Source organism: Phoxinus phoxinus, assembly GCF_949152265.1.
Source record: "Phoxinus phoxinus genome assembly, chromosome: 23".
Classification (NCBI taxonomy): Eukaryota; Metazoa; Chordata; class Actinopteri; order Cypriniformes; family Leuciscidae; genus Phoxinus; species Phoxinus phoxinus.
In genome coordinates, this window is record NC_136898.1 from 15,220,885 (window position 1) to 15,248,837 (window position 27,953).

The 27,953-nt window shown below is 37.5% G+C and overlaps 3 protein-coding genes across 27 annotated transcripts in view; 1 reads left to right on the forward strand and 2 right to left on the reverse strand.

Annotated features, from left to right (window-relative positions):
• The window catches only part of cadm2a (cell adhesion molecule 2a), a 378,094-nt gene that overhangs the window by 192,977 nt on the left and 157,164 nt on the right, over positions 1 to 27,953 (forward strand). For 6 of the 21 annotated variants that reach the window (XM_079598777.1, XM_079598781.1, XM_079598782.1 and 3 more), the window contains one exon: positions 293 to 310. The exons of the other annotated variants lie outside the window; for them this stretch is intronic. In XM_079598777.1, coding sequence (XP_079454903.1) covers positions 293 to 310 — 18 coding nt within the window. The remainder of the gene's footprint in view (positions 1 to 292; positions 311 to 27,953) is intronic. 21 annotated transcript variants of the gene reach the window in all.
• Positions 12,709 to 15,902, reverse strand: LOC306991177 (uncharacterized protein). 3 transcript variants are annotated; one of them, XM_079598794.1, is made up of 6 exons: positions 15,697 to 15,902; positions 15,419 to 15,549; positions 14,234 to 14,402; positions 13,873 to 14,154; positions 13,615 to 13,742; positions 12,709 to 13,445 (listed from the first exon to the last, which is right to left on the reverse strand). In XM_079598794.1, the coding sequence occupies exons 3-6, from the start codon at positions 14,397 to 14,399 to the stop codon at positions 13,335 to 13,337; spliced, it is 687 nt and encodes a 228-aa protein (XP_079454920.1). In that variant the 5' UTR covers positions 14,400 to 14,402; positions 15,419 to 15,549; positions 15,697 to 15,902; the 3' UTR covers positions 12,709 to 13,334. The 3 variants fall into 3 exon arrangements, with proteins under 3 accessions (XP_079454920.1, XP_079454921.1, XP_079454919.1); XM_079598795.1 differs by having other exon boundaries at positions 15,419 to 15,902; XM_079598793.1 differs by lacking the exons at positions 15,419 to 15,549; positions 15,697 to 15,902 and having other exon boundaries at positions 14,234 to 14,754.
• LOC306991175 (C-type lectin domain family 4 member K-like) overlaps positions 16,176 to 27,953 on the reverse strand; it is a 29,392-nt gene continuing 17,614 nt past the window's right edge. The window contains exons 2-6 of one of the 3 annotated variants that reach the window (XM_079598788.1): positions 23,245 to 23,756; positions 18,248 to 18,457; positions 17,936 to 18,063; positions 17,170 to 17,276; positions 16,176 to 17,065 (exon numbers count right to left, since the gene is read on the reverse strand). In XM_079598788.1, coding sequence (XP_079454914.1) covers positions 16,894 to 17,065; positions 17,170 to 17,276; positions 17,936 to 18,063; positions 18,248 to 18,457; positions 23,245 to 23,404 — 777 coding nt within the window. In that variant the 5' untranslated portion in view covers positions 23,405 to 23,756 and the 3' untranslated portion in view covers positions 16,176 to 16,893. Of the gene's footprint in view, positions 17,066 to 17,169; positions 17,277 to 17,935; positions 18,064 to 18,247; positions 18,458 to 18,532; positions 18,788 to 23,244; positions 23,757 to 27,953 lie in introns of those variants that run through there. The other 2 variants (XM_079598790.1, XM_079598791.1) reach the window with 2 other exon arrangements.

The window sequence follows — 27,953 nt, forward strand, 5'->3', positions numbered from 1 at the left end:
CCGCCATGAATAATTGGCAGCAGTCTTCCTTTCCCTATACGTTGAATGAAGTAGTTCTTGTCAAGGAATAATTGATGTACTTTTGTAATGTCATCGCAGTCGTGTGACAGTTTTCATCTCAGGAATGCTGACCACCTGAAGAAATCCTTTAATGGCTAGTTAATTAGATTTAACGGTGATTAAATCTAATGGTGATAATCATTTAAGATTGATTGATTACCTCAGGTCTAATCACCATCTCTTTCTCTCTCTCTCCTTCTCTTTTTTTCTCATGTTTCGTTTGGCTGATCAGATATTCTCGCTGTTTCAGGTAAGCACATTTTCAAATCATCCTTTATCCTCCTAAAACATCATCAGACTTCATCCGCTGAGGCTGTATTGTGTCTATACTGGTTTTAAACTGTGTTACGAATGCCACTTAAGGAAGGCAAGAAGTCAAGCGCTAATCTGGCAATACCTCAAATTGGAGGAAGTTGGCGATGTGAGCGATGAGTTTGTTGTTGGGGTAATTGGAATGTTCCAGCGATGAGTGTGGGCTCACGACTGTGTGACGGCCAACACTGCCTCGAGATGAGACGTGAACGGATTCCGTTTAGATGTATCAGAGAATCAGCTAATGAGCCTGCTCAGAAAACGGCCCGATTATTTCCAGGGTTTGAATCTCATTGTCAGGGAGATTAACGTACGTGTGAGGATTTTCTTCTTTTTTTAAGTTTTCTCAAATTTAAACGAATGAGTTTGGTGTGATGAATTGATGCATGTAGTTGGTGAAGAATGTGACTTGGTGGATTAGGAAATGAGTTGGCGACAGTGGTTTAAAGGATCTGATTTTCTGTGGCCACATTTTGCCACTACTTATTGGTCTACAGTAGCTTCTTTTTTCTTTCTTTCGAGAAAGTTATGAAAAATGTTAGCATTTGATGATGATAATTTATATTTCTATCAAACATTTCCCGTACATGTTTTTTTGATGACAATCAAGCTGCTCTTGCTCTTGTGGCATCTAGAATTGATGAAATGTGCATGAAGGTTCTCCAGAGCTGTGAGTGTAATCTGAAGAGCAGGACGTGCGTTGGTTGCTGAAGATGAATCATTAAGATCTCAGAAATTGTATAGTAAAAAGTTCACAAAGCTCTTTGTGTGTGTAAATAGATGTGAACCAAATCAATGTTTAGGATTGTGTGTATACAATTCATACATTGCATTTATTTGATCAAATATTAAGCTGAATTTCCAGCAACCATTACTCCAGTCTTCAATGTCACATGATCCTTCAGAAATGTCTTTACTGTCACTTTGAATTAAAAAAAGCCTCCGTGTTGAATAAGTTTTCTAAATTATTATTTTTTAAATCTTACTGACCCCAAACTTTTGAACAGTAGTGTAAGTTTGTTTGCTTGTTTATTTATTATTGTTATAACATCCAAATATATATATATATATATATATATATATATTTAATAATTGTATTGTTTTAACACTTAAATGTTACTTGTAAGATATTTGCATTTGTATGTCGAGAAATGGCTTGAATTCAACAGGAAACAACACAAAACCTGACTGCAAAAAAACAACATAAGCAACTAAATTGCTTAAACCTATAAAAAAACTAAATCTTAATAGCAGCTATAATATGTCCCCATAAAATCTCAGGCTTTGTGTATAAAAACTGTAAGGGTATATAGTTATTCCCCACAGCTTTAATTTTACTTTATCATTTTGAGTGATTAACACTTAAACTCTTCTTCATAAAGATTTTGAAGTATGGGCTGCTTTGGCACAATTTTTCCAAACTACAACTTACAACTAAGAAATAACAGCAGGCTTTTGGATTCAGTTACCATCCTCTCTTTCTTTGTCATGGTTTCTCTCTTCCTTACAAACCATTTCTCTTTTTTATTTTTCATCTCAGCGGTACCATCACTGTTTACACTCTTAATATCTTCCTTATAAACTCATCATGCCGACAACAGTTCCTCCCTGGGATGGAGCGAAAGCAATAAAATAAAACTCAGCACGAAGGGATCTTGAAAAAAAAAAAAAAGATGCATCAGTATAGCCTAGGGTGATTTAACCGTATTCTTTATAAAGATTCCATGTAGCGGTCACCTGGGGCTAGCTGAGTAGCCGCGCCAATTAAATTAGGTAGCAGCAGAACTCCCGCACCCCCTGACTGCTTCCTGTTTACCAGCGATCCCTGCGGACACTCTCCGCTCCGCTCTGCTGTGTACAGTAATTGCATTTAGGACAGCTTTGCCTTACAGAGTATTGTAGAGAATGAAAAAAAAAAATTACACCTGAGAAGACAGGCTCTTCAGTATTACAAGTATGGACTACATTACCCAAGAGGCCTTGCTGCAAGGGAATAGTGGAGGGGAGGGAATGCTTGTTCAGTTGTTTACAGGGCCGCCAAAAGGTCATGGCAGAAAGTTCAAACAAAAAAAGTTTCTAATTACATGGAGGTTTGGATGTTCATGTCCATAGGGGGTGAAATTTAAGCACTGAAATGTATGATATGGTTTCATATCGTTCTTAATATAGCCTAATATGGGCTTTTTAGTGCAAGGGACGTATTGAATTATATTTGTATTGAATTATACAGGAGTACTAATGTGCATATTGATTGTGGGAAGGTTATTAATAGGTTGCGCTAGTGTTAAATTACAAGCTCCTGCTGTTGACTGGCTGAATCTTATTACAGCATCTGTAACTTTTTCCATGTATTATATTTTCTGTAGGGAAGGGAATACAAATCATTGATAAGAGTCACTTGTTTGGGAATCAGACTATACTGATATGCTGTATTCACTAAAAAGCAAAGCAAAAACACGTTTTATGATTTTTGATTTGCTTTTTAGTGAATCAAAAATGTACGTTGTTACCAGTCAAGCTCACTTGCTTGGGAATCAGACTTAACTGCTCATGCTGAATGGACCATTTGTAAGAGTGTAAGAATGTTTTTTGAATCACTAAAAGTGGTTTCACTGGCTAGTGAGAGCCATTAGCTCCAGAATCATATTTCATTGGCTGTGCTGAATATTTATGATTCACTAAGAATACCCATTTGTTTGTGAATCAGATTTCCTGTATGTTTTAGATTTTCTAAAACTAAGTAACTATCTTTGGGAATCAGACCTATTGTATGTTTCAGAATTAGCTATTAAAAATAACTGCTCATAGTCATAACTAGGGGTATGAATCTCAGGGTACCTCACAATGCAATAAGACACGATACACTGCTCACAATACCGATAATATCACAATACAGCAAATTCTGCGATAATCGATATATTGCTAATCCTATAATGATACATCACAATGTATAATGATACATTCACATCTGTCTATGAAAACAAAATGCCTGTAAACAGGTTAAATGCATGTTTTCTCTCTTTATTCCAGTCCAAACTGTTAGAAAACAGCACAAAAAGTTTTTCAGTCTGTAAATTTAACATTTTAAGTAAATTAAAAATTGTATGCTTATAGCTTAAACTTAAGTTTAAACTTTGTGTGTAAACGTACACATTTAACTGCTTATCGACTTGTTTTATATAAACCTGACACATTTATAAATTTACCAACCTCTTTTATTATAAACCTGGGAACATCTCAGTGTTTACCAGCTTCCTTAAAATAAACCTGGGAATAGTGTTGTCAACGGTACCAACTTAGGTGTTTTAAAATTGTAACAATGAACAAGCCCAGTGTAAAAGCCCCCTAACAGTAGACTGTTTGGTTATGGTTAGTGTTCAGGTTAGCAGAATAAGTTGATATGTTGTTGAAAAGTTACTTATAGTCAGTAGAATGTCTGATGGGGGACCATCAAAACAAAGTGTTAGCAGATAATAAGCAGACAGTCTAATAATCCTCTAATGACAGTTAGTTGATATGTAGCTGCAAAGTTACTTATATTTTGTAGAATGTCTAAAGTGGACAATCGAAATAAAGTGTTACCATGTTTTTGGTTCACTTTAAAAAAACTGCTCGAAGACTTTTGCATGTGAATCATTTGCTGTACAGTATGTCATGAAAATCAATCGGTTCTCAATTCTCAACATTAATTCTAACGGCACGTTGTGAAGAAAGTACTGTCTCTGTGTCAAGCTGTTGGGGTTTGATGCCGTCCAACAGTTTTGTCAGACATGGTGTTGAGCATTCTGTGGAGACGATGTGATTACAGACTGCTTTTCTGTGATCTCGCAAACGCTTAGCACTTCTAAAGACCCTCGGCTTCTGTCAGGATCAAGCTATTGGCCCATAAGAGGGACCACATAGACGGGTTAATTAAACTTAAATAATTAAAATAAAAAAAAAGTGGCAGTAATGACCTGTGGTTTGGAAGGGCAAAAACATATGGCAGTAGACAACTTCCTATCTCTTTGCTGCCAGTCTGGGGTGATGCCCCACCTTCGCTCGCTTTGATGATATCAGCCAATGGAGGTGGCACAGTGCCAGGGTGGCATTAGGTATGCTGGACAGGTGGCGAAGAGAGAGAGGGACACTAGCATGACACCGTAATGAGAGGCATGCCAACTGTTTCCCCGTCTGCCGCTGGGCACGGCTCTCCGGACCGTTAAATCACAGAGTTGAGAGGCGTTTCCTATTTCTCTTACTCTGTCTCACACACGAGCTGCTGTTTATCTGCGTGTCTCTCTCTCTCGCCTCACTCTCAACAACCTTTACATAGAATCCATTTATCTCTCCTCTTTCTGATGGAAACAGGTTTCTCCTCTTTGAGTTTTTTTTTTTTTTTTTTGGTCCATAACCATTTTCCCCTAGCAATTTCTGTGGCTGCTTGGTCTGAACTTGACAGTTACTGAATGACACAAAGTGACCGGGCCATCTCAAATCATGAGGTGTTACACTGAATGATCTGATAAGAGGATTCCTGTTGTCAGGCTGTGATTTAGTTGTCAGTAATTCCCAACAAGGGCTCGAGAGGCCTCGGAAAACTACCCCGGACTTGCCGGGTCATTGTATCCTCCTGATATTCCTTCATTTGTCTCTTTATCTAGCCATCTTCCATCTGTCTTAAACCGCATGCTGCAGTCAGTCTCAAATAAATACAGTGTGGCATCTTATCATAGCAGATAAATATTTAATCAGGATGCAAATACAGATAATTAGGGTGATTATGAGTCAGTGTGATCGAGTCTAATTGTTTTTGATACACAGCTTCCTCTCCGCACTGAATTGCAATTCATTACACAGACGGCCAAAAGTTATCAGAACAGACCGGTGGAATGTGGCCTCGTCACCGCTAATAGTGGACGACGGCCATAATTAACCCAACACACTCTGTCACTATAGTCACAATCTCGTTCAAACAAAGCCACTGCAAGGCCTTTTAATGGGTGTTTGTATTTAACCCAGATTAGGTTGGAGAGTCATGCAATCACATTTGAATAAATGTCTCATTATCTCTAATAGTGTTGGCTTATGGTCGCATGTTATTGTCGGAAATTGTTTCAGGTTAAGAAGATTACACAAAACGCTGCAGGAATGTACATGCTGATTGCTGTGACCTTGTCAGAGCTCGACAATCACGACATAGTTTTTTTTTTTTTTTTTTCAGCCACCCCGAACGGGCCAGCAGTTCAGATTTTGACTTGCACTGGTGACATTTTTACTAACCTTGGTGTAATTTTATAAAATTGTATGGTTTCATTGCTTGTTTATTTTTTCCCTATTGTTTTTAACAGATTTGTTTTGTTAAAGCAGTATTCGGGTTTTTTATTAAATTGTAATGTTTACATTTTTTCAACAATTTATCTTATTATTTTATTCACTTTAAGCAACAGTCTTTTGGAAACATATTTTTATTTGATTTTTCAAATTTTTTATCACTTTATTTTGTTTACTTTTTATAGTCAATCTGCAGTTAGCATCACACTGGTTCCCTCGACAAAACCAATACTTGTTCATCTAAAAGCATTTCCCCTGAAAGTTTATAAGAGCACAATTATGAGCATATCGAGGCTGTAAAAGCAGACTGAGTTAACCTGTTCGGTGTGATGACGTTTAATGTCCCCGACTGTCTCTGTAGTCCCATTTAGCCACTTGTTTTCAACCGCCTTTTTCAAGACACGTAACGGCTTAAAAAATCACAAGTTGGGTAATACTGATGTATTTTATGTTGTAGAATAAAATGTGAAAGTGTCAAGAGCATGGACGTCGGGATGATGGAACCGGAAGTGCTAAATTGCTAACTCGCTTCCGCATTTTGGCCTACAAAGTGATGTCATACCTGCAAAACTCTATGGTTTCTTTTTTTTTTTTTTTTCATCATGGCAACTGTAAGCTGTAATGCTATGGCTAGCTTGTACATACCAACTTATTTTTAGTGATTCAGTTACTAGTGGCTGATTGTCGTGTCATATGTAATATTCAGGAGTTTTTGGTGTATTCATTTCACCTCCATCCTTAGTGCCATTTCTAAATTTATTTTGTCCCAAAACCCATTTATGAACCCTTCTCTCCTGAATGTCTCCCAGTTCAAGTACAGGACAAATATCCAATAATTGTATCAAAGTGGGAAATCAATAAAGGTTGCTGAAGTCCTGAAAAAGGTTGTAAATCGATGAGGCAGAGAGGTGAGGGCCTCAGAGGACATTTCCATGGCCCCAAATACTTGTGCCTGGTTTCTATTACATTTAGACTTGATTGGGTATTGACATTAAATGTGTGTGTCCACTGCATATTTCCCCAATGAGTTGACTAGATGAGTTTCAAATGGTTTCAGAGATATAATGAGCACATTTTTCATTATGTGTGTCATAATGAAGTCAACTGTAGGCTTTCTTCATGTGCTTTAATGCATATATGTATTTAACAGTTTTGTAAACAGTCACCTGAAATTGATTCTGATATTTCAGTCTGTCTTTGTTTCCAGAACATAGCTAAAGCTTAATGAACTTCCATCTCTTGTGCATTATGCAAAATGGCTGTCATGGCACTATAAAATCAGACGACTTCCTGTAGATGCTTGTTTTAAGAGAAAAAAAAGGCAAATTGATGAAAATGACCAATTGAATATTGCTGAGCACATAAAATAATATTTCACCAAAAAGAACACTTCTGTCATCATTTACTTGGAACTTAATTTTTTTTTTTTTTTTTTGGTGAACTCTACCTTTAAGTTGAAGCTAAAATAAACTCTCCTCTGATCTCCTGACTTCCTTCAGCTACAGTATGAAGGTATTTTCAAGAGGCAAGCATTCAGATGAGACTAGGGCTGTGCAATATGACTACTGTATATATATCGGATGGACGAAATAAAAAGTCTATCGTTTCATATTATGATCTATCGTTTATTTTGTGGTGTCGCAAAATATATTGTTTACGGCCAAAAAAATTATCATTTTGATGACTGCAATCTTTCCATGGAGATCCAGGCAGAAACATGAATAACAGCATGGAGTGTAGTGGAGACAGAACCGGGTGGCTCAGAGTCCGAGCAGAAGCCAGGCCAAATAGAGGAGCTCGTTCCTAAACGAGGGGCACCTCTGTGGACATGGTTGGTTAACTTTCTATATGTTTGATTGACTATTTATTTTGATAATTAACATGCTGTGATGTCAAGTTAGCAATAAGTTGTGTGCGTGTGAGGTGCCGGCGCGATCACTGGAATTTTTGTCCTTTTGAGGAACCTGTTACTCCGTAATTTATGGTCCTACGGATATAAGCAAGACATGATTCAAAACTGTAAAGCTTTTGTATGATACAGAAAACAAGCAGGATGTCATTTTCTGCTGTCTGTTTCCTTTCCGTGAACCTTGGACCCCGTCACAATGAACCGATGCTCAGCAAAAATGTTCCTTTTGTTTTGTTAATCTGTAATTATTTAAGTGAAATATTTCTATAAATATGAGTGCCTATATTTCTCATATAGGCCTATACTGTATATTAGTTTTTTATATTGTTTTTATTCTGTTTTCTCCGTTCACAGAAGCGCTATAAGTGTGTGATGTGACGTTGTGTGAATCCATGTTCTACACTATCCTGCAATTTTCACTGAAATGTAGGCTTTTGTTTGACAGTTGGTGACATATACAGTATATATCCTCGGAAAAATAAACGCCAGCGCATTGCCATTTCGACTTACCCATAATGACTTGACAGCTGAGCGCGGGCATTCACTCATGTTGGATAGGCTATGCGTCAATATCACATTTGCACAGTCTATACTATTTGAATTTGTGATTGGTTGACTGCCAAATTAAAATATTTAACAGATTTACAATGTAAGAAACTTAGTATCAACTGCAGTTCTATGAGACGCCAGCTTTCTGTAGGCTGGTTAAAGGCCAAGACACATACAAAAGCATATTTTATTTCATGTTCTTCATTCTAATGACCTTCAAAATATAATTTAGGTTGTCTCAAATTGGGAGAGACAGTCTCATCTAGGGCTGGGCGATATGACCAAAATCTCATATCACGATATAAGTCATCTCATATCCCGATAACGATATATATCACGATATAGTACCTTTTCTGTAAATGTAATCAATTAATAGTTTATGTATATTATTTACCACATGGAAAAGACTATTTCTTTTCTACATTTCAAAGTATATAGCCTACTCAAAAATTAGTTTATTTTTCTCCCTTTATTTAGAACTGGGAAAATGTTTGATGTAGAAATATAAAATATGAATGAAATATAGAACAATTTTCAAAAACAAATAATTACAGGACCAACATAAAATATTGCTATATAAAATGCCAAATGTAAACATTTCATTAACACTCTTCTCAGTTGTCAACAGTCAGCTCATCATACTACTGTTTCCATAAAGGTCCAGCAATTCAAGTTTTTTGTCAGATCGCCAATCGCTAAATCGCTGATCATTGTTTCAGGTATCGATATATCTGCCCTTTCCAATGAACACAAGAATACACCATAATCTCAGACAACTGAATCCAGATATTTTAATACCAATATATGTATAATATAATATAATAATAATCAAATCCGCAAATTCATTTGAAGAACCAAATTAGCCTGAGGTCAGTTATCACAATTAGAAGATCTGGCATCTGTCAAATCATCTCCGATTTATTAAGCGAGGTACGAAGAATTGACCCCAGTTAGATGAAAACAAAGCAAAGCGTGAACATACCATGTGACAAACATGCCAATATCGTGAGTAAGTGATGATGAGTAAACAAGATGGATGAAGTTCGCTACTTCTGTCTCGTGTGGTTTGTTTATTAACTCCTGACAGATACCACAAATTGACGATGAGGATTAGGCATTTTCCGCTGTCTTGGGTCAAGAAGATGCCTGTTGCTAACGTGCCTTTCCCGAGTGTGCTGCGGATCTTTGAAAATGACCTTATTGAGATGAGTTATTGATGATACAGGGGATGCCTGGCCAGATGAAAGACAAAGAGCTCTACTGCTTCACTGCCTTGGCACACAGGGCATTTTCTACTCATTTCCTAACACATTGAAAGCCTACTTTGTGCCAAAAGTTAACTTAACTCAACATGCCTTCCGTAAACACAGTCAGGTGCCTCACGAGATATTGTTGTTTTTATGCAAGTTCGGTTCCAGTAATGCTGAAATTATTTGTGATCAGTTAGTATAGATTGTGCTTAGCCCACGAATACGTGAGAGACCTTTACTATAAACTGATCTCACAGTGGGTAGAGCTGTTACAATAGCAAGCCAGATTGAATCATGCTAAAGTTCATTGGTCAGTGAGCAGTAATATCAAACATGTTGGATGTTACTGATGGTCTGCAATGCTGCAGATTTTCTTGAATGACTATATTAATTAAGCTTTCAGTAAAATAAACTGAAAGTAAAATATGAATTGAAAATGAACATGAATTTCAGAATATCTCCATCTTGTAAGCTTCGGTGAAGTCAACCAGGAAGCAGAGTTGTGTTTCTTCATATGTGTTGATAAAATGTCGGTCAGACCGTTTGTGCCTGAGGAAGCTACAGACTGATCCAAATACTTGTATGAGTCTTTATCTCATGATTTGTAACATATTTTAAAATTACTTTTAATTTCACTATAATATTTGGATGGGAAAGAAATCTTTAAGGGAAACTTTTGATGAGCAGTTCTAAAAAAAAAACATTTTAGAGGAAGTGAAACTAATAAGTGGTATTAAGAGGCATCTCCTCACATAAGACGTCAGTACTATATCAAAGCATATTTGCATGCTCATGTCAGGCAGCCATAAGTTAAAAGCAGACTGATGCTGTTCTAAAGCAAACTAAGTGCATTATCAAGAGATAAACTGCTTTCAGGTCATGTATCTGTGGAAATAAAGACTGAACATTCCCTAAATTTATACTGTGTCCTCAAACAATGTCATAGGAAAAGAGACTAGAAAGTGAATATTAGCCAGATTTAGCTGTTAGCCTAGCATTAACATCAGTCTGTTGTTCCTAGTGTGTTGGAGCTCATCGTTTGGTCGTTTGGCATCACTGGTATTGAGATAGGGCTGGGCGATAAAACGGTATCGGTAGGCCTGTATATCAACAGTACACCATTGCCGGTAAAAAAAAAAAAAAAAAGTTTGATAAAGCGCTCGATATTTTCATTAAAATGCACATGCATCGCCCGTAGATCTGCCGTCCACATATCGCATCTATAAACGTGTGGAAAGCGCGGCTGTGTCACTGTCTTGTTCTTTCCAAAGCGCTTGTGCTTCCGTGGCGTCTGTCGTTGCTATGCAACCATGAACTGCGCTCTCCACATCATGTTGACTGAAGGTGCGTTCCATTGATAGATGGTATATAAAATGGACACAGCGACCCAGGTTTCAACCATAGACGGTATATAAGATGGACACAGCGACCCCATATATTTCAACGGAGAAAAGTGAAGCCCATTTGACCATAGACAGTATATAAGATGGACACAGCGGAACCCATAGATTTCCATAGACAGTATATAAGATGGACACAGCGACCCCATAGACTTCAACGGAGAAAAGTGAAGCCCATTTGAAGCACTCACTTCCTGATCGCCAGGCGAACTGCGCAGGCTCAAACTGAGCTTGAACACGTGAGCAACGTGTCTGACAGCTGTCAGTCTTCTAGTAGCTGTGCGGAGAGAAATCTGAATCATTCCCTTTCGAATCTCGCAGAGACGGAGAGCGTGAGTATTAGCTGTCCATGAGATAGCAGCAAGAGCAACTTTATCACTCTGTGTGGGCTACTCCCTTCACTTTATCGGACTTAATGCCTCCACGTTCCCCCGATTGCCTGCGAGCTTCTACGCCGGTCTATACGGTAATTTCTCTACAGTGCGACAGAGAGTCGCGTGAGTTATGACGCAATCGTTAGCCTATTTTTACAAAAACGGCTTCTACGGGGCCATAACGTAAGGTACAAGGTAATGGAGCCTTTTATACATTGTCGAGTTTCTTTAGAAATAAATAATGGACAAATGGAGTCTTTGGACGCCTCAGATGTAAAGTTATTCGCTGTCAAAGTGACGCAAAAATGAATGGGAGTCAATGGAATGCTAACAGCAGGTGAAGTTCTGCTACAATGGCGGCGCCCGCGGAGGCTTCAGTTTCCGGCGGATGGATTACCCCCTTGTAGATTTCAACGGAGAAAAGTGAAGCCCATTTGAAGCACTCACTTCCTGATCGCCAGGCGAACTGCGCAGGCTCAAACTGAGCTTGGTGACGTGAGCAACGTGTCTGACAGTTGTCAGTCTTCTAGTAGCTGTGCCGAGAGAAATCTGAATCATTCCCTTCCGAATCTCGCTGAGACGGAGAGCGTGAGCATTTGCTGTCCATGAGCTAGCAGCAGGAGCAACTTTATCACTCTCTATGGGCTACTCCCTTGACTTTATCGGACTTTATCCCTACACGTCCCCCCGATTGCTTGCGAGCTTCTCCACCTATTTTTACAAAAACTGCTTCTACTGGGCCTAACGTAAGCTACAAGGTAATGGAGCCTTTCATACATTGTATACATTTTTGTTTAATTATTTTTATTTTTATTTTTTATAAATTATTTCTTTATTTTTTAAATCAAAGAAATTCTCTGGCATTTCTTTCTTTTTCCTGTATCGAAAACGTACCGAACCGTGACACCACTGTGTTGTATTGAACCAAACCGTGAATTTTGTGAACCATTACACCCCTACTTATTACAGATGTTGATCTACCTCAAAGTTTGCCTTGATTGTTCTACGTTTACACCTTTTTATTTCACACATTTTGTAACATTGTATTTAAAGTTAAGAGTTTCTTTAACACTTACTTTTTTATCTTATTTTAAGAATTAAAGAAGTTTTTTTGTTTGTTTTACTGCTAAAACTAATATAATTTGTTGAATGCCTTAATAATGTGGATGAATAAATAAAAAAAACAGTGGTTTATATTCAAACTTTTCTACTTGTCTTTAAAAAAAAGGTTTAAAATTTTTTTCAATAATTATCGATACCGAACGATATGAAACATTATATCGTGATAATTGTTTTAGCTATATCGCACAGCCCATATTGAGATATCGGAAGTTTTAGAATTAATGTTGAGTAGCCCTTCTCTTTCCCCACCAGCGTTTTTAAAAACAGTTGCCATCCACCGCCAGCGTTTTTTGATCATTTTCACAAACATTTCATGGCCCATAGAATATTTTGTTGTATGAATATCTGAAAATGCAGTATATCAAAAGAAAGAACAGACTGTTTTTAAACCAAAAAAAAAAACTTTTATTCTAGCTTCATGCATTCTTTTTATTTTGTTTTATGAACACTTGAATGTGGATACATTTAATATAAAAGAGACATTTTGAGCAAAAAGCTGAGAAAATCACATTTTTGTTAAAGACTACATTTTTATCGGATTCAGAACGATGATCAACACACATAGATGGAGTATAAAGTCCATCAACACCTCTAATGCTTGCACAGTCCTATAGCTCATCATGGGTCGACATTTCATTCAGTAACATTAGGAAGTTTTGATTTATATGCTGTTCAATGTTGACGATCCCGTTATTTTACAAATGCATGATTACACACGATATCACTTGTTTCTAAATCTTGCATGTGTTTTGATCAGGAGATTCAGTACTCTTTCAGAAAATGCGTAATTGCGTAAATATGCGTAAAATCTCAAGTAATAACTAATTTAAAATATTAAATTAAATCACATTTTCTTCTCACAAATCCATTTATTCGCTTCATGACATCGATGATCAATCCACCCTCCTGCATGAATTAGAACACAGTTCTCTGATGTTTTTCCATTCGGCTCTCCAGACCTCCATATCCTGCACCAACAGATCAGCATTAGATGTCCAGTGCAAGAATCATTTTCAAAAATAATAATATTTGAATTAATGATTTCTCACTCAGAAGTCAGTGTGCTGCCATCAACCCATTTCCATGTGTTCTCCACATCACTGTCAGTCAGACCAATCCAGACTGAAGTACCACTAGAAATCATGTTTACAATCTCCTAGTAGAATGAATCAGACATGTATAGTTGAATTTCTTCATTGCTGAACAGCCATACACAATGCGCATCAATCCATCACAAACTTTAGTGCTCCCTCTCTGATGGATCAGTCACATGCACAAACTTTCTCTATTTTTCCATCTCTCTTCCTACAATCTTTTTCACTCACTTGTTCCTTTCTGTTGTTTATGATGATCAGATCTGCTCCTCTCTCTGTACAGTCTCTTCTGCTCTCAGTCCAGCTCTTTTCCTCAGAGGAAATGAAGTAAAAACTTGATTGATAATAAACCCATCCATCTGTAAACACAAGCAATTTCAGCTATTAACACTTTTTCATCACACTGATCTACCAAACTTATTTTTAACCAGCTGTTCCTAAATAAAGTATTATGTAAAACAAAACTTGGTCTTTGTAGTTTGTGATTACCCATTTTCAACAGTTCGTTTTTTTCTTGCTGTAACTGGTTTCTTTGTTGAAGTAGCTGGACTCTCTCCTCAGTAAGGTTGGTATTGTTGGTCAGTAGCTGGTCTCTCTCTTCTGTGAGTCTGGTATTGTTGGTTAGTAGCTGGTTTCTCTCTTCTGTGTAGTTTGTGCTCTTTGTATAGATGTGAACACACAGCACTATGACTGCAGTCAGCAGAAGAACACACAGCAGCACCACACACACTGCAACTGCTCTGGAGCTTCTGTTCCTCACAGAATCACTGCCTGAACACCACAGATATGAAAATGTTAATTAATCGTATGACTCAAATGTGTGTGATAAAAATAAAATTAGTCTCAGTACCTGTGTGTTGAGGTGTTTGGTGTCTCTTGGTTTCTGAGTTCTCCGTTTCTGTCCTGCCATCAAAACCATTTATAGGATCGGTATTAGCATAGATATTCATCTCTTCTTCATCTTCTATGTCCATCCCATTTCCCCCGGGAATTTTCATATTGCCGTAAAAAGTCATAGTCTGCTTGTGTTAAATGTGAGATTATTATTAGTTGTTTCTTCAAATGTACTGCACCCTTATGAATTTCTGCTTTTGAGCCTTTACTTTTAGACCACTGTTGTCAAGAACGTGATATCCTGTTGCTAAAAAAAAGTGCTGACATATTAACTCTCATTGTAGGCCTACTCATTTACAGATCATTATGAAAAGTTGCTTTTGTATAAATGTACTCATTCACTACAGTTACTGTATAATCTTTGTATAACAAAAACAATATTTCGTAAACGGCATGTTTATTGCTTGGTTGCTCGATCCAGTTTAGCCATTTTCACCTGTAGGCCTATGTTATTTAGCTATTGCATGTAATGTGCAAATCAGTGGGCGGGGCTAAACAGGCAGTGTTGAAGTAGGCGTTGATCTTCTTCTGCGGAGGCGGTGTTTGATACCCTTTGATGTCATAGATTCCCACTTTGAAAAACCTGTTGTTTGCTGGGCCTGGTATCAATATACGTTTTTTCTGCTTGTGTTAAATGTGAGATTATTATTAGTTGTTTCTCCAAATGTACTGCACCCTTATGAATTTCTGCGTTTGAGCCTTTACTTTTAGACCACTGTGGTCAAGAAGATTATTTACTTTTTGCTCCGCTATGTTTTTTCACTGTGTCAGATAAGGATGTGTGGCGTGAGATCGTGAGAACAGTGTCAATTGCTTGAATCTCATGCTGAATGCGTGAGTTATCAACCCTGCGTCACACAACCCCACCATTTCCCCAGCTGGCTGAAAACTAGCTAGATGGCAAAATGAGCATGACCGCAGCAAATGTTTTGTCTTTACACAAATACTTAAGATTCCAACATTGATATTTGACCAATGTTTTACAATAAAAAAAATGTTACAGTGACAGTAATTTGTTAATTTGTGTCAGGAATGCACATCAATCACTGAATCAAACTGGTTTGTCATTTCGCATAACAAAAGAAAATGCATACATATTCAGTTGCACAGTCAATGGAAACATGGCTAATGTTTCACTCACTTGTTCTTCTCTGTTGTTTATGATGATCAGAACAGCTCCTCTCTTCAAACAGTCTTCTTTACTATCTTCCCAGTTCTTCCATTCAGAGGAAATATAGTATAAACTGGATTGATATCACTTCCATGATCCATCTAACACAACCAGTTTTTATGAGTAATTATGAGTTGTTTGTTCTCATCCACACTGAACTGAAACTTACTAATAACAGCTGATACACACAACAGAAACACATTTTAATGAAATCTAACTTGTGTAGTTGTAGTGAAGTTCAAGATTACCCATTTGACGAATGTGTTTTGACAGTAGCTCTTTCTCCTCATTTAACTGGTGATTTTCTTTAGTCATGTTGTTAATATTATTCACTAATTCGTCCTTCTTTTTTAACAAGTCTTGGATCTCAACAAGTAGGTTTTTCCTTTTGGATGTAGTTTTCCTCACTGTTTTCATACTCCTCAGTCTTTGTTCTGAGTTTGAGACTCAGTAATATGATTGCCTCAACCAGAGGAACACACTGCAGCACCAAACACACTGTTGCTTTTTTGTATCTTCTGTTCTTCGCAGAATCCATTCCTGAACACCACAGACATGAAGATACTATATATATATATATATATATATATATATATATATATATATATATATATATATATAATATTTGTATTATTACCACTATTACCTAAAACTGTGTATGTTAATGCAGATTGTCTGTCGTTCTTACCATTGGAGTAAAGAAAAGGATGGAGCAAGATTTGTTTTTAAAACTTTAATGTTACATTTAGTTACTCACGTCACGTTAATGCTCAGCTAACTTATGCACTTATTGATACAGTTAATACAGTTATCGCATGTGCACCACAATAAATTAGAAATAGCCTATACACATGGTTTTGGTAATGGACAAACACTTGTTAATGTTTATTGTGAGGATTTACAGTTTACACATGGTTTGGTAATGGACAAACACTTGTTAATGTTTATTGTGAGGATTTACAGTTAAAACATCTCATAATGTACATCAAACTGAGAGCCTTTAAAATAGCATAATAGGGGCACTTTAAACTCAATAATACTGCCGGAACATGAACTTATTTTTAACGCCTTGGTTTTATTGAAACTTCTTTCTTTGTTCTGTACTAATGCACAATGACTGGTGATGTAGAACTGAATAATGTACAAATAATAATAACTGAATATGTTAACTTTCTTCAGATTCTCACTTGATATGGCAGAATACTCTGAAGTCCACTCGCAAGTCATTTCTGGAGTTACATTTTGCACATTATAATATGACTCAACTCATCAGCTCTATCAAGAAACACCAGGACATAAAATGGGTGTCGGACAAAGGGTACATTCAAAATGTGCTGTTGGAGCATCCTCCAGGAACAAGGTTAAGAAACACTGCTTTAGATAATAATCGATTATTACAAAAGTTTTGTTCTCTTAAACTTGCATAAAAAAGGTGTGTGATGTTTTTACGGCAGTGTGAGTTGTGAAATTCTCTTCTCACAGATCAATTGAAAAGATTTAGTACATTCAATATCAAGCCACCCTACTATATTACCCCACTCTGGCACTGTAGGCACAGCCACAGTCACAACACAGTTCTCTCTTTTATTTCCATTAGGCTCTCCAGACGCCCAGATCCTGAAAATACAGATCAGCATTAGATGTTCAGTGCTGCTTTCTGTGATATGATACTGACTGTGAGAATAATTTATTAGATAATAATCAGTTTAGTGTTTTCTCACCCAGAGGTCAGTGTGCTGTTATCAACCCATTTCCATGTGCCGTCCACAACACTTTCAGTCAGACCAATCCAGACTATAGCAGAACCAGTCATGTTCTTAACAAAATCCTGAGCAGATGAAACAGTCGCACATTTCTGTTACGCTTTAGTTTACAGCCCGCAAAGTACTGCGAAAGTAAAACAAATTTACGGCGTACCTTTCTGTAATTACAGTGTACCTATAAAGTACGTATGCATAAGTATGAGGGATCATCAGACACACATCAGCTCCTAGTATCAAAGGTGACTCTGATGCTGTTTTGGTTCAGTGTAAATGAACGCAAACTTGTGCCGCCCTAAACTACGTCATTGTCATGACAACCTAAAGCAACCTGTCAGCTCAAGCGGCTCTGGGAATTTCCCAGAGATTATTTATTTTTCTAAAAACCTTAATTTGTGTTCATCTGAAGAAAGCAAGCTGTATCCATCTTGGATGGCATGAGGGTAAAGGATGATTAAATGGTGAGAACATTTCTGGGTTTAATACATAATACAGAATAGCAAGAGACATGGGATTTCTTTTTAAGATTAAAGGTGCTATATGTAACACTTTCACTCTACTAAAGCATAAGAATACTATATGTTTGCACATATTGATGAAACATGCTAAATTCACATACCTAATCTCTGAAAAACACTTCTACAGCCAGTTATTGTCATTACATGTTCATGTCATTATACAAATTTGTGTCCTCATAAATTACATAAACAAGAACACACACACTCACTTGTTCTTCTCTGTTGTTTATGATGATCAGATCTGCTCCTCTCTCTGTACAGTATCTTCTGCTCTCAGTCCAGTTCTTCGTCTCATTCGGCATGTAGTAAAAATTTGATTTATAGTAAGTCCATCCATCTGTAAACAACCAGTTTAGTTCTGTTAGCTCTTCATTCCCTTTAACACTCTCCTGTCAGTAACTTATAACAGATAGTAAGCTCATAGATTATGAACCCTGAAAGTTACTGAGAGCAAAACCCAACTCTATCATGCTTTAAAAAATGATAGATGTATAGCAAAGAACTACATATAAAAGCTTTACCATAACTCTGAATATCATTTATTAGCTGGTCTCTCTCTTCTGTGAGTCTGGTATTGTTGGTCAGTAGCTGGTTTCTCTCTTCTGTGTAGTTTGTGCTCTTTGTATAGATGTGGACACACAGCACTATGACTGCAGTCAGCAGAAGAACACACAGCAACACCACACACACTGCAGCTGCTCTGGAGCTTCTGTTCCTCACAGAATCACTTCCTGAAAATGGCAGACATGAAGATAAATGTTTCTTAATTTCTACAGAAACTTCAGAAACTGTGTTTGTATTTGTACCTGACTGTTGAGGTGGTTGGTTTCTCTTAGTGTGTCTGTCCATACCCCATGATCCATCAGTGTTTATATTGCCATAAACATGCTGAGACATTTTTGCTTGCTTAGCCTTGGACGTAAATGGCGGCAACTGTCTGTGTGGATTTGTACTCTATTGTCCTCTGCTTTTGAGAATCTAATTTTATTACACGAGGGCAGTGTGTGATGGCAACATGCATCACAGTACAAGAGCATGTGACATCCTGTCTGTTAATATTAATTTACAAAGGGCACTAGTGTGGTTAGAAGTAGCAGTTAGGTTCAAATTAGCACAGGATCATTTTACACGAGTGAAAATAAATTGATTATTAATTTATTAAACTTATTTAAACTAAAATTTATCAGAAAATGTAACTGAATTATTGGTTGCGATCCTTCTTTTACATGTCATTCACATACCACTGAGACCGGAACTGATCTGAGGTCACTGTGTGAAGTCAGGTGCAATGATCTAGGAAGCTATAAAGGTTTTGAACTTCATTAACAAAATAAGGGTGATATAGAATGACACTTTCGATGAGTATGTACAATCAGTAATACACCTCTAATTTGGTAGAAATTATTATTTATTTTTTTAATGAAAAAAAAAAAAAAAAAAGTGCCATAAAGGTAGTCGAAAAGTCTTTAGTCATAGTTTTGTGTGAGGAACATGTATTTTCAGTAAATCAGTTGATTTAGGTCATGGAACTGATTTGAAATGTAGAATTTTTTAAAACCAGTTTCTTCAGTTTAACTCCCTGACTACGGTATGTTTTATTGTGCACCAATAATGTGATTATTTCCAATAATAGCAACTTAATCGCAGTAAGATGTTTACATGACACAAGCAAACCTTTTCACTCCCTTTTCTGTAATTTTCATTATTCTGATTATTCTCTAAGAATTGTGGTTATTATTAACACCATTATTTACGTATCCTAATGCACAGCACACATGACGAACTCACAGTAGGTGTGTGTCTGGCCAAACTCTTCCAGTGCACACAAATCCGTTTCAATTATTTTAATGACGGAATTAGAGCTGCACAGTGTGTGTGTGTGTGTGTGTGTGTGTGTGTCTGAACAAAGTAACATCCAAACTAGAGGTTTTGACAAAATGATTTGAAAAATATATTAATGTGAATGAAATAAAAATAATAACATGAATGGAGTCATAAAGTCCTATTGTTATTGGATTAATCAGCGTCTGTGAATAAGTCTTTTAAATGGACGATTCTATGACAAACACTCACTTGTTGCCACCTCCTGGTGTAAGCAATTCTATACATAGGCCTACATACTTTCAAAAGATGATACTTTCAAAAAAATACTTGCAAAAGATGAATTTCTCTTATTTTGATCTCTACCGTAGACATTTAAATACCCAAACTATAAACTTTTATCCCAGTACACTTTTATCCCCTGATATTTTGAATGTTTGTAATATAAATAACGATAATGTGTGGTTGAAAAGAATGTTTGTGAAGCGCTGCTTCATACTGTACATTAACATGGCATCTGCTCTCTCCGGATCAGCGGCAGCGCAAACACAGATTTGAATGTTGCTGTGTGATCATCGTACTTTCAAAGGTTGAAAGTCCCTAAAGTCTTTGTTTTAAACCGTTCCACAACTTAAGCGTCAGCCGAGCGTGAGCAGCAAAACGTGTTTTGTCGCTGCCCATATCAATGACATCAAATCACAGCAACATTCAAATCTGTGTTTGCGCTGCCCCTCATCCGGAGAGAAGAGCTGCCATGTGAATGTACAGTATGAAACAGCACTTCACAAACATTATTTTCAACCATACATCGTTAATGATAATTAATGATAAAGATAATTGAACTCCACAGATGCTTGCGATGTGAAACAGGCGTTGCATGTCCACTGGCACAATTCATTCCTATGGAAGTTGAGCTTCACGCTTGCTGGACACACACCGTAATACACATAGCGGAATCGTTGCCATTTAGGAATGAAATTGCATGGGTGTTTGAATCGAGATCGCAATCTTTTAATGATTAATTGTGCAGCTCTACCTAAAATGTCTCCATTTCAATGTTTTTGACATCAATATACTGCATTATATTCATGCGGTGCAACGTTGTCAACATGAACTCAGTTTCTTAAGCTCCCCGAAAAATGCACATGCGCACTTAGTCAGAGTGGAATAAATATGTGATTAAAGTGTTTACATGCCTTTTTCGATCAAAAACTGAGTTTGAATTATCAAATGCATTGAAAGACAACAATATACTAGCACTGTAAAAGGTATTGCCGCAAGGGGGTACAAAAGGTATGGCTTCTCTCCTGTATGATTTCACACGAGTCTCTTCGGACCTCACTAGACATGAATTATGAGCTTCCAGAACTTCTAATTGAATTTTCCACAAATTAAACAGAAATAAAAACGGTACAAAAAAAATAAAGTTTTTTGTCTTAGTCTTAAGTGCAAGTGCAATAAGTGCAAGTGCAACCATAATCAAAGTACACTTTCAATATTCAAAGTGCAAACAAACCAAAACAGAGAACAGAGCCACAACTACACAATCCAGAGATAGGTTTGATATTGGGAGACAGGCTATTGCATACAGTCTCATTTGCGCGCATCAGGGAGCTTGTGTTTTACTTTCACTTTTAAATTCGTGATCACACGTACTCCGTGTATATAGAGGGCGGCAGTGCTGAGCGCGCACTCTACAATATAAGACATTTATCAGACGCTTAGGCTCTGTTGCGCAACGAATCCTCTGCCATCATCACACGATCAGTGAACTGTGCAACTCGTGCTGTATGAGCAGAGCAGTCATTTACAATGGTTTTTATTTTTATACAAACAGCAAAACGACAGTGGTGAATGTAGCGGTGGCGATATTGCGAGACAACTTTTAGTTGTCACAGTGCGTCACACTTCTAGAAAACAGGCCTCGACAAAATGAAAACAGTATAATGGATCCGTGCGTCTTAAAGTGACAGCAGCCTAATATGTGTCTGTCATTAATGTTGATAAAACAACAAAAGATAGCGATAAAAAAATTTAAGGAATCAGGATTAATCAGCTATGTATGCAATTTATACAGGACTAAAAGTTTATCCAGTGTTATTTACGTTTCATTTCTTCATTCAGTTTCTGTAGTATTTCTGAATACTAGTGTTCTAAAAAAATTCTCTTTATTTGTGACACTGTCAGTCTGTTCTCTGTCAGTCTGTTCAGAGTTCTCTTCTTGTCTTCGTTTAGTTAATCTGTTAATTATGGCGCTTTTCCAATACCAGTACCAGCTCGACTCGTCTCGGCTCGCGTTTCGCTCCGTTTTTCATTGCAGATAGTACCTCCACAATAGTACCTGGTCGTCATAGCGACGCGACACACACCCGCTACCCACACACACAGGACAATTGAGGAAATCGAGTGTATGCTTTTTTTACTTAATATTAGTAATGTGTATATCACGCAATCTCTGGCAAAACTATTTAATAATGTCGGGGTTATTCAGGATACTCCGTCTGGCGCGTGCAATGATGACGCAGTGAATAGTGACGATTCTCTCTGACCAATCAGCAGTCTGCCGTGTGTCACCTCGGCTCGCTTAGAACCTTGCTGAAGGTGATACGAAAAAAAGTACCTGGAAGCAGGTACCGGTACAACTTTTACACAGTGGAAAACCAAACAAAGGCGAGTCGAGGCGAGCTGGTACTGTGTAGTGGAAAAACTCCATAAGTCTCAGTTTAGTCTTCCTCCGCCCCCTGCCTGTTTGTTTTTATGGTTTCTACTTCATTGTTAGTTAAGTTCAGGTGTGTCTTGTTAGTCACGTCAGCTGTGTCTAGTTTCTTCATCTGTTTCCCTATGTATTTAAACCCTGTGTTCAATCATGTTCTGGGTCAGTTATCGTTGCGTGTTTGGTTGTTTCGTCCTGAGCCTTGTCCCTGTTCCCTTTATTTGTGAAGGTTTGATAACATTATCAATGAGTGAAAACTTAAATTTCGGTTTGTTCTTTGGACAAAGGTATTGTAGGATCACTAAAGACTTGGAATAAACCACAGAGTAAGTTATGTGTTAATATTTTATGATATCTTTAATGGTGCTTTTGTGTTCTTTTTCAAGCTTGATTTCTTAAGTTCCCATGTTTTGAAATCTTGAAGCCACAGAAGCTGATGGTTGTAACTAAACGCACTATGCCAGTAAAGTTGAGACTGAAAAAAAAACTGTTTATGGTCTGTGGTTTTTCTGTTTCGCCACCAACACAAAGATACAGCAGCATTCTCATGAACACTTCTTTGAGGCCTCAGGTCCTCCATGAAACAGTTAGGATAACACCACACTAATGCTCTGTAGTTCTTTTTCTGATTTGAGCAGACACTCGAATACACTTGACCTCATCTAAGGTTTGCTACATTGATAAAGGGCAAACAATGGACTTACCCTGTGCTTCAGTGTTTAGGGTTGTCGGTGTTCAGTTAATAAAAATCATTTCAGATATCAGATTATGGTGTAAACATATGTGCTCCTTTTTCATTTATGAGAAGGTTTAGTGATTATCCAAAAAACATTGACAAATGGTTAGTTATAGTCTTAAAACCCTATCATAGCATCAGAAGAACATGGCAACTTCAGACAATCTCTTCCTGAGCACCAGAGATATGATGTTAAATGAATGTGCAAACTCTGATGTTTTTATTGAAAAAAATATATATATATTTACCTGTACGCTGAAGCGGTTGTTGTGTGTTTGTCTTTGTCCTGAAGTCATGATCTCTCACACAATCTGCACTCTCATAGATTACTACCGTCATCTCCTCTCTATCTGTCTTCATTCTCTCGGACTCAGTCCTGATCTCATCATCATAAATATTATAAGACATTTCTTCTCTTTAACCATCAAACTTTAAACAATTGTGTCCCTTGTTCCTGTGTAGATGAGTTTTAGTAGTCGGCACTCGTCTTCTTTCTAAATCTAGTGACAAACATGTGGTCAACGTGTGAACAAAAATGTGTGACATTCAAATCAGTTGACATAAAGTAGTCTTTTCTTCTTTATTGTGATGTATATCCAAGTGAAACGGCTTCTCAAGCAAGAAAATGGAGACTTGTTGATTTGTCCATCTGGAATTGATTGGATGGTTGTGGTTTGTTATTGCTGTGATGTCATGTGAGTGACCGGTTGTCCCGCCCTTGCGCCAGTAAACGCGTCATCAGAGGAAAAAAGAGATGTCACTGCAATAGGGAGGGGGAGTGATTTTGATTAAAGATTATGAGGACATGTGCATTAAAAAAAGATATGTGAGTAAATAATTTATAATAAATACTGCAATATTCCATAAAAAAGTTTGATGGTGACTTTAGAAGTTTAGAACCATCTGTAAAGAACATATACACATTTATAAAAATAAATAAATGACTATCTTTTGCAATACAGACATTCTGAACTGTAATTATAACGTCACCTCACTTTTTCACTATGTTGTGTGCATGGGTGGGTGTGCTTGTGGGTGTACATTTAATGTTTTATATATCATTGAATAAACCTTATAATAACAACATTTGTGTATAGAATTGATAGAAATGCTGAAGAATTTGAAGGATGTTAATAAATATTCCTCTGTCATCACCATCTTGACTGACCAAGTCATTCTCATTTGCTAGATGTTTTGAAGAACGCAGCAGCGGCAACACTGCAGCAGCTGTTCTGCAACTTCCCGAAGTCACTTCCTGAACATGTCAGTCATGATGTTCAGTGTCTCTTGCCATTATTACTGTTCACACAGCACTTGACAGATACAGAAGTGCCAGACATACAGTATGGTAATTGCATCAGCACTTCTTACAAAATAAATGACAGCCTTTAAAGGGCATATTGCAGGTTTTTTTTTTTCAGAATTAATATATAACCTTGTATGAAAATACCATATGAAGAGTAAATGCATGATTAAAAATTGTTTTGCCAGACATAAGGGCACAAATTTAGTAGAAAACGTGACAGTTTCCTTGACCGTGTTGAAAAAAAGCTTTTTTTCATCATCGCGTCATATTACGTCACAATGGGGAGTCGTTTGCCGGGCGCTGCGTTCGCTCAGTGCAGAATAGGCTGGTATTATGTTGAAGCGGTCGTGATTCAGTGTGTTTTCGGTGGTTATTGTATTTCAATTAATAATTATCGTGATAAATGACTGTGAATTATGGCCTGTCAGGACATCGAGTCCACAGGTTTCCGGACAAGATAAAGGACGGTGCTATCTTCCGTGTTTGTGTGTGTTTTGTGCAGGGTAAGAGACGGGACTTCGCTTCTGCGTCTCCTTTTAGCGTTCACTATAGACTGCATGATTATAATCCCGGCGATATGATGAGTTAATGTTACGTTATATGATGACGGCGATATGTGCACACTGTCCCGGCTCCTTCATCGGGTCGCCCGGTCCGCCGTCAGCATGTGGGTCGGCCACCGGTGGGAAACATGACGCTCACAGATCCGTCAGAGATCACTTCTTGTACATTTGTTTTACAAAATGTGCCTTGTCTTAATTTAATTCATTAACGTATCCTCCATAAACTTGTAATGTCTTGCAAGTCTGCAGCCGACACTTATTATTATTATATAATATATTATGTTCATTTTCAATCTGTACTCTGAATTTTAATGTTTGTGTTGGCTGTTTCTACATATAAAATTTTTATACAGTAAGAAAGTTGTGATTGTGATTATTTTTTTAATCATTATCACGAAGTGGGGCTATTCAAAGCCTTTATAATGTCCCTCTTTCTCTGGAAACTGTCTCCTAATGGCTGACACACACATGCAGGTAAGGTCTAAATACTAGCTTTGCTATTGCCTGACACATAATTACAATATTGTGATCTGAGCATAGTGTTATACATATCGTCGGCTAACGTGAATAAATCTATAAGCTAACACTGTTCTCTCATCGAGACCCCTGCCCTGTTCTCCTCACACCACAGCTCAATGCGTCTCCTCTGACCATTGTTTTGTCTAATCCTGGCCTGTCTACTCTCTTGGCTTCATATCAGGCACATAATTATATGGCTGAGGTCTGTCATACGAGTAAACATTTAGGCTACAATTTCCTCAGCGTCCGAACTGTCATTGCGATCCATTGCTTTCCTATTGTTTACTTTGACAACTCTCCCTCATGCTACGTCACTTCCGGTTTGGCGATTTTCAAATGCGGAAGTAAAATTTTCTCACAAAAATTACTCCTGAAGCCTAAATAGTGTTTTATAAGTATATGTTTATATTTAAATCTAGTTCCTACATTATTGTTCTATACATTGGCGCACTGGGTACTCTAACCTGCAATATGCCCTTTAAACTCTGATAAAAAGATCATACTTATGCATTGTAGCTAATGTTCAAGATCAACATCAGATGCAGGCATTCAAACATGTTTAAACAACAGTTGAAGGACCAGTAAGTTAATATTGTGGAACTTACATTTTGGCCACGGTTACTTTGTCTATTTTTTTCTCCGCCAAAAAAAGTAGGTCCAAATGAAGCCAACACAGAATAAGCTGTTCCGCTTCTCAGAGAAACACACATTAGTGATGTTTCGTTCCTGAATGAATCCTTGATTTTGAGCAAATCGATTGACTTAAGGATTCAATTACTGTGTCGCCCGACTCGCCCATTATAGTGCACTATTTGAGTGGAGAGGCATTTGTAGTGGTGTCCAAAACCATAGTGGACATTATCGAGTGCACTCATTTAATTCCATAATGCTCCACAATAGCAACCGATGTACAACCGATATACACTCAACTTTTAGAGCTAGAGAAACCCATGAGATTTGTGTTGAATGAATTCCCTGCATCCTGGCAGATGACAACATCCATAGCCCTTCTAGCCCACTCAGTGTCTGAATTTGTTCACTTATTTTACATTGACATTATGACTAACTCATAAACATAGTCCCTTGTTTCATTCCTGAATGAATCAGCGTTATTTAATGAATCATTGAATTAATGATTTGGTTCATTCTTAGGGCCCTATTTTAACGATCTGAAACGCAAGTGTCAAAGTGCAAAGCGCAAGTAACTTTGTGGGCGGATCCCGGCGCTGTTGCTATTTTCCCGGCGGATAAATGACTCTTGCGCCCGACGCAAATCTAAAAGGGGTTGGTCTGAAGTAGCTTCATTATTCATAGGTGTGGTTTGGGCGTAACGTGAAATAAACCAATCAGAGCGTCCTCTCACATTCCCTTTAAGAGCAGGCGCGCTTGTTCCATGGCGGATTGCTATTATAACGGCGGATTTGCCGGCGCACGCAGGAGCGATTCACAGCCGAGGAAACCGACGTTCTCGTCAGGGCCGTAAAACACAGAGAAGTGACATTGGGGATGATGGGAGAAACCCACCCAAATTAGCTTCGGTTAAACAGGCGTATAATTTGGGTAAATGTGTAGCCTAATCTAGATTTTTTTATTTTTTTTTATCTAGATAGATCTTTTTCACATCTTCACGGACATACCAATGATTTCCCTCGTGTGTTAATATTTTTCCTTGTAATAATGTATGATTTGCAAAAATGAAAACTGCTGCATCTGTTTATATTAGAGAATCAAAGTGGATGCGGGTTAACATTATGGCCAAGCACGCGCCCTTAAAATACCACATCACTAACGCGCAACGCGCCACTGTCTTTAGACTGTTTTTTTCTTGGTCAATGGCGCAATTGCTTTCTAAAACTGGAAAATAGCACCATTGAAGTTTTGCGCCGGAACACGCCTTCTCTTTGCGCTGAACCGCCCCCGCGAGCGCAAGTTCATTTCCTAATTTACCGACGTGCGTCTGTGGAGGGAAAAGTCCGCTGTGCGCGGGTGCAAAATAGGAATGATACATGCGTCGGTGTTCAAAGTCAATTGCGCTGGGTGCAAGATAGGGCCCATTATGTTTAATATTGAACAATATTTCACGTATCGACTTCAAATCTGTTCGATAGAAATATCAAAAACATTTTCCAATGAAATTGGAAAATATAAAAATAAAACACTTAAAATATTCCTAAAAACAATAATAGTATATCAGTGATATTAAAATAACACTGGCCTGGAGATTTACTCAGCTGCCAAGGAGCAGGAATGGACACCCCTGCTTTAGATGACAATCCTAAAATTATGACCATCCTAACTTGAGTAAACATATATATATTTTTTTTTCATTCATGAGGGGGACGACTCAGGGTAATGATCATTGAAAAAACATACACGCATGGTTAGTCTGTATGTATCAGAAGAACACAAATGGTATCAGAAGAACACAAATGGTATCAGGAGAACACAAATGGTATCAGAAGAACACAAATGGTATCAGAAGAACACAAAGAAGCACTAAACACACTGGAGCTGCTCTTGAGTTTCTGATCTTCACAGAATCACTTGAACATCTGAACACCATAGAAAA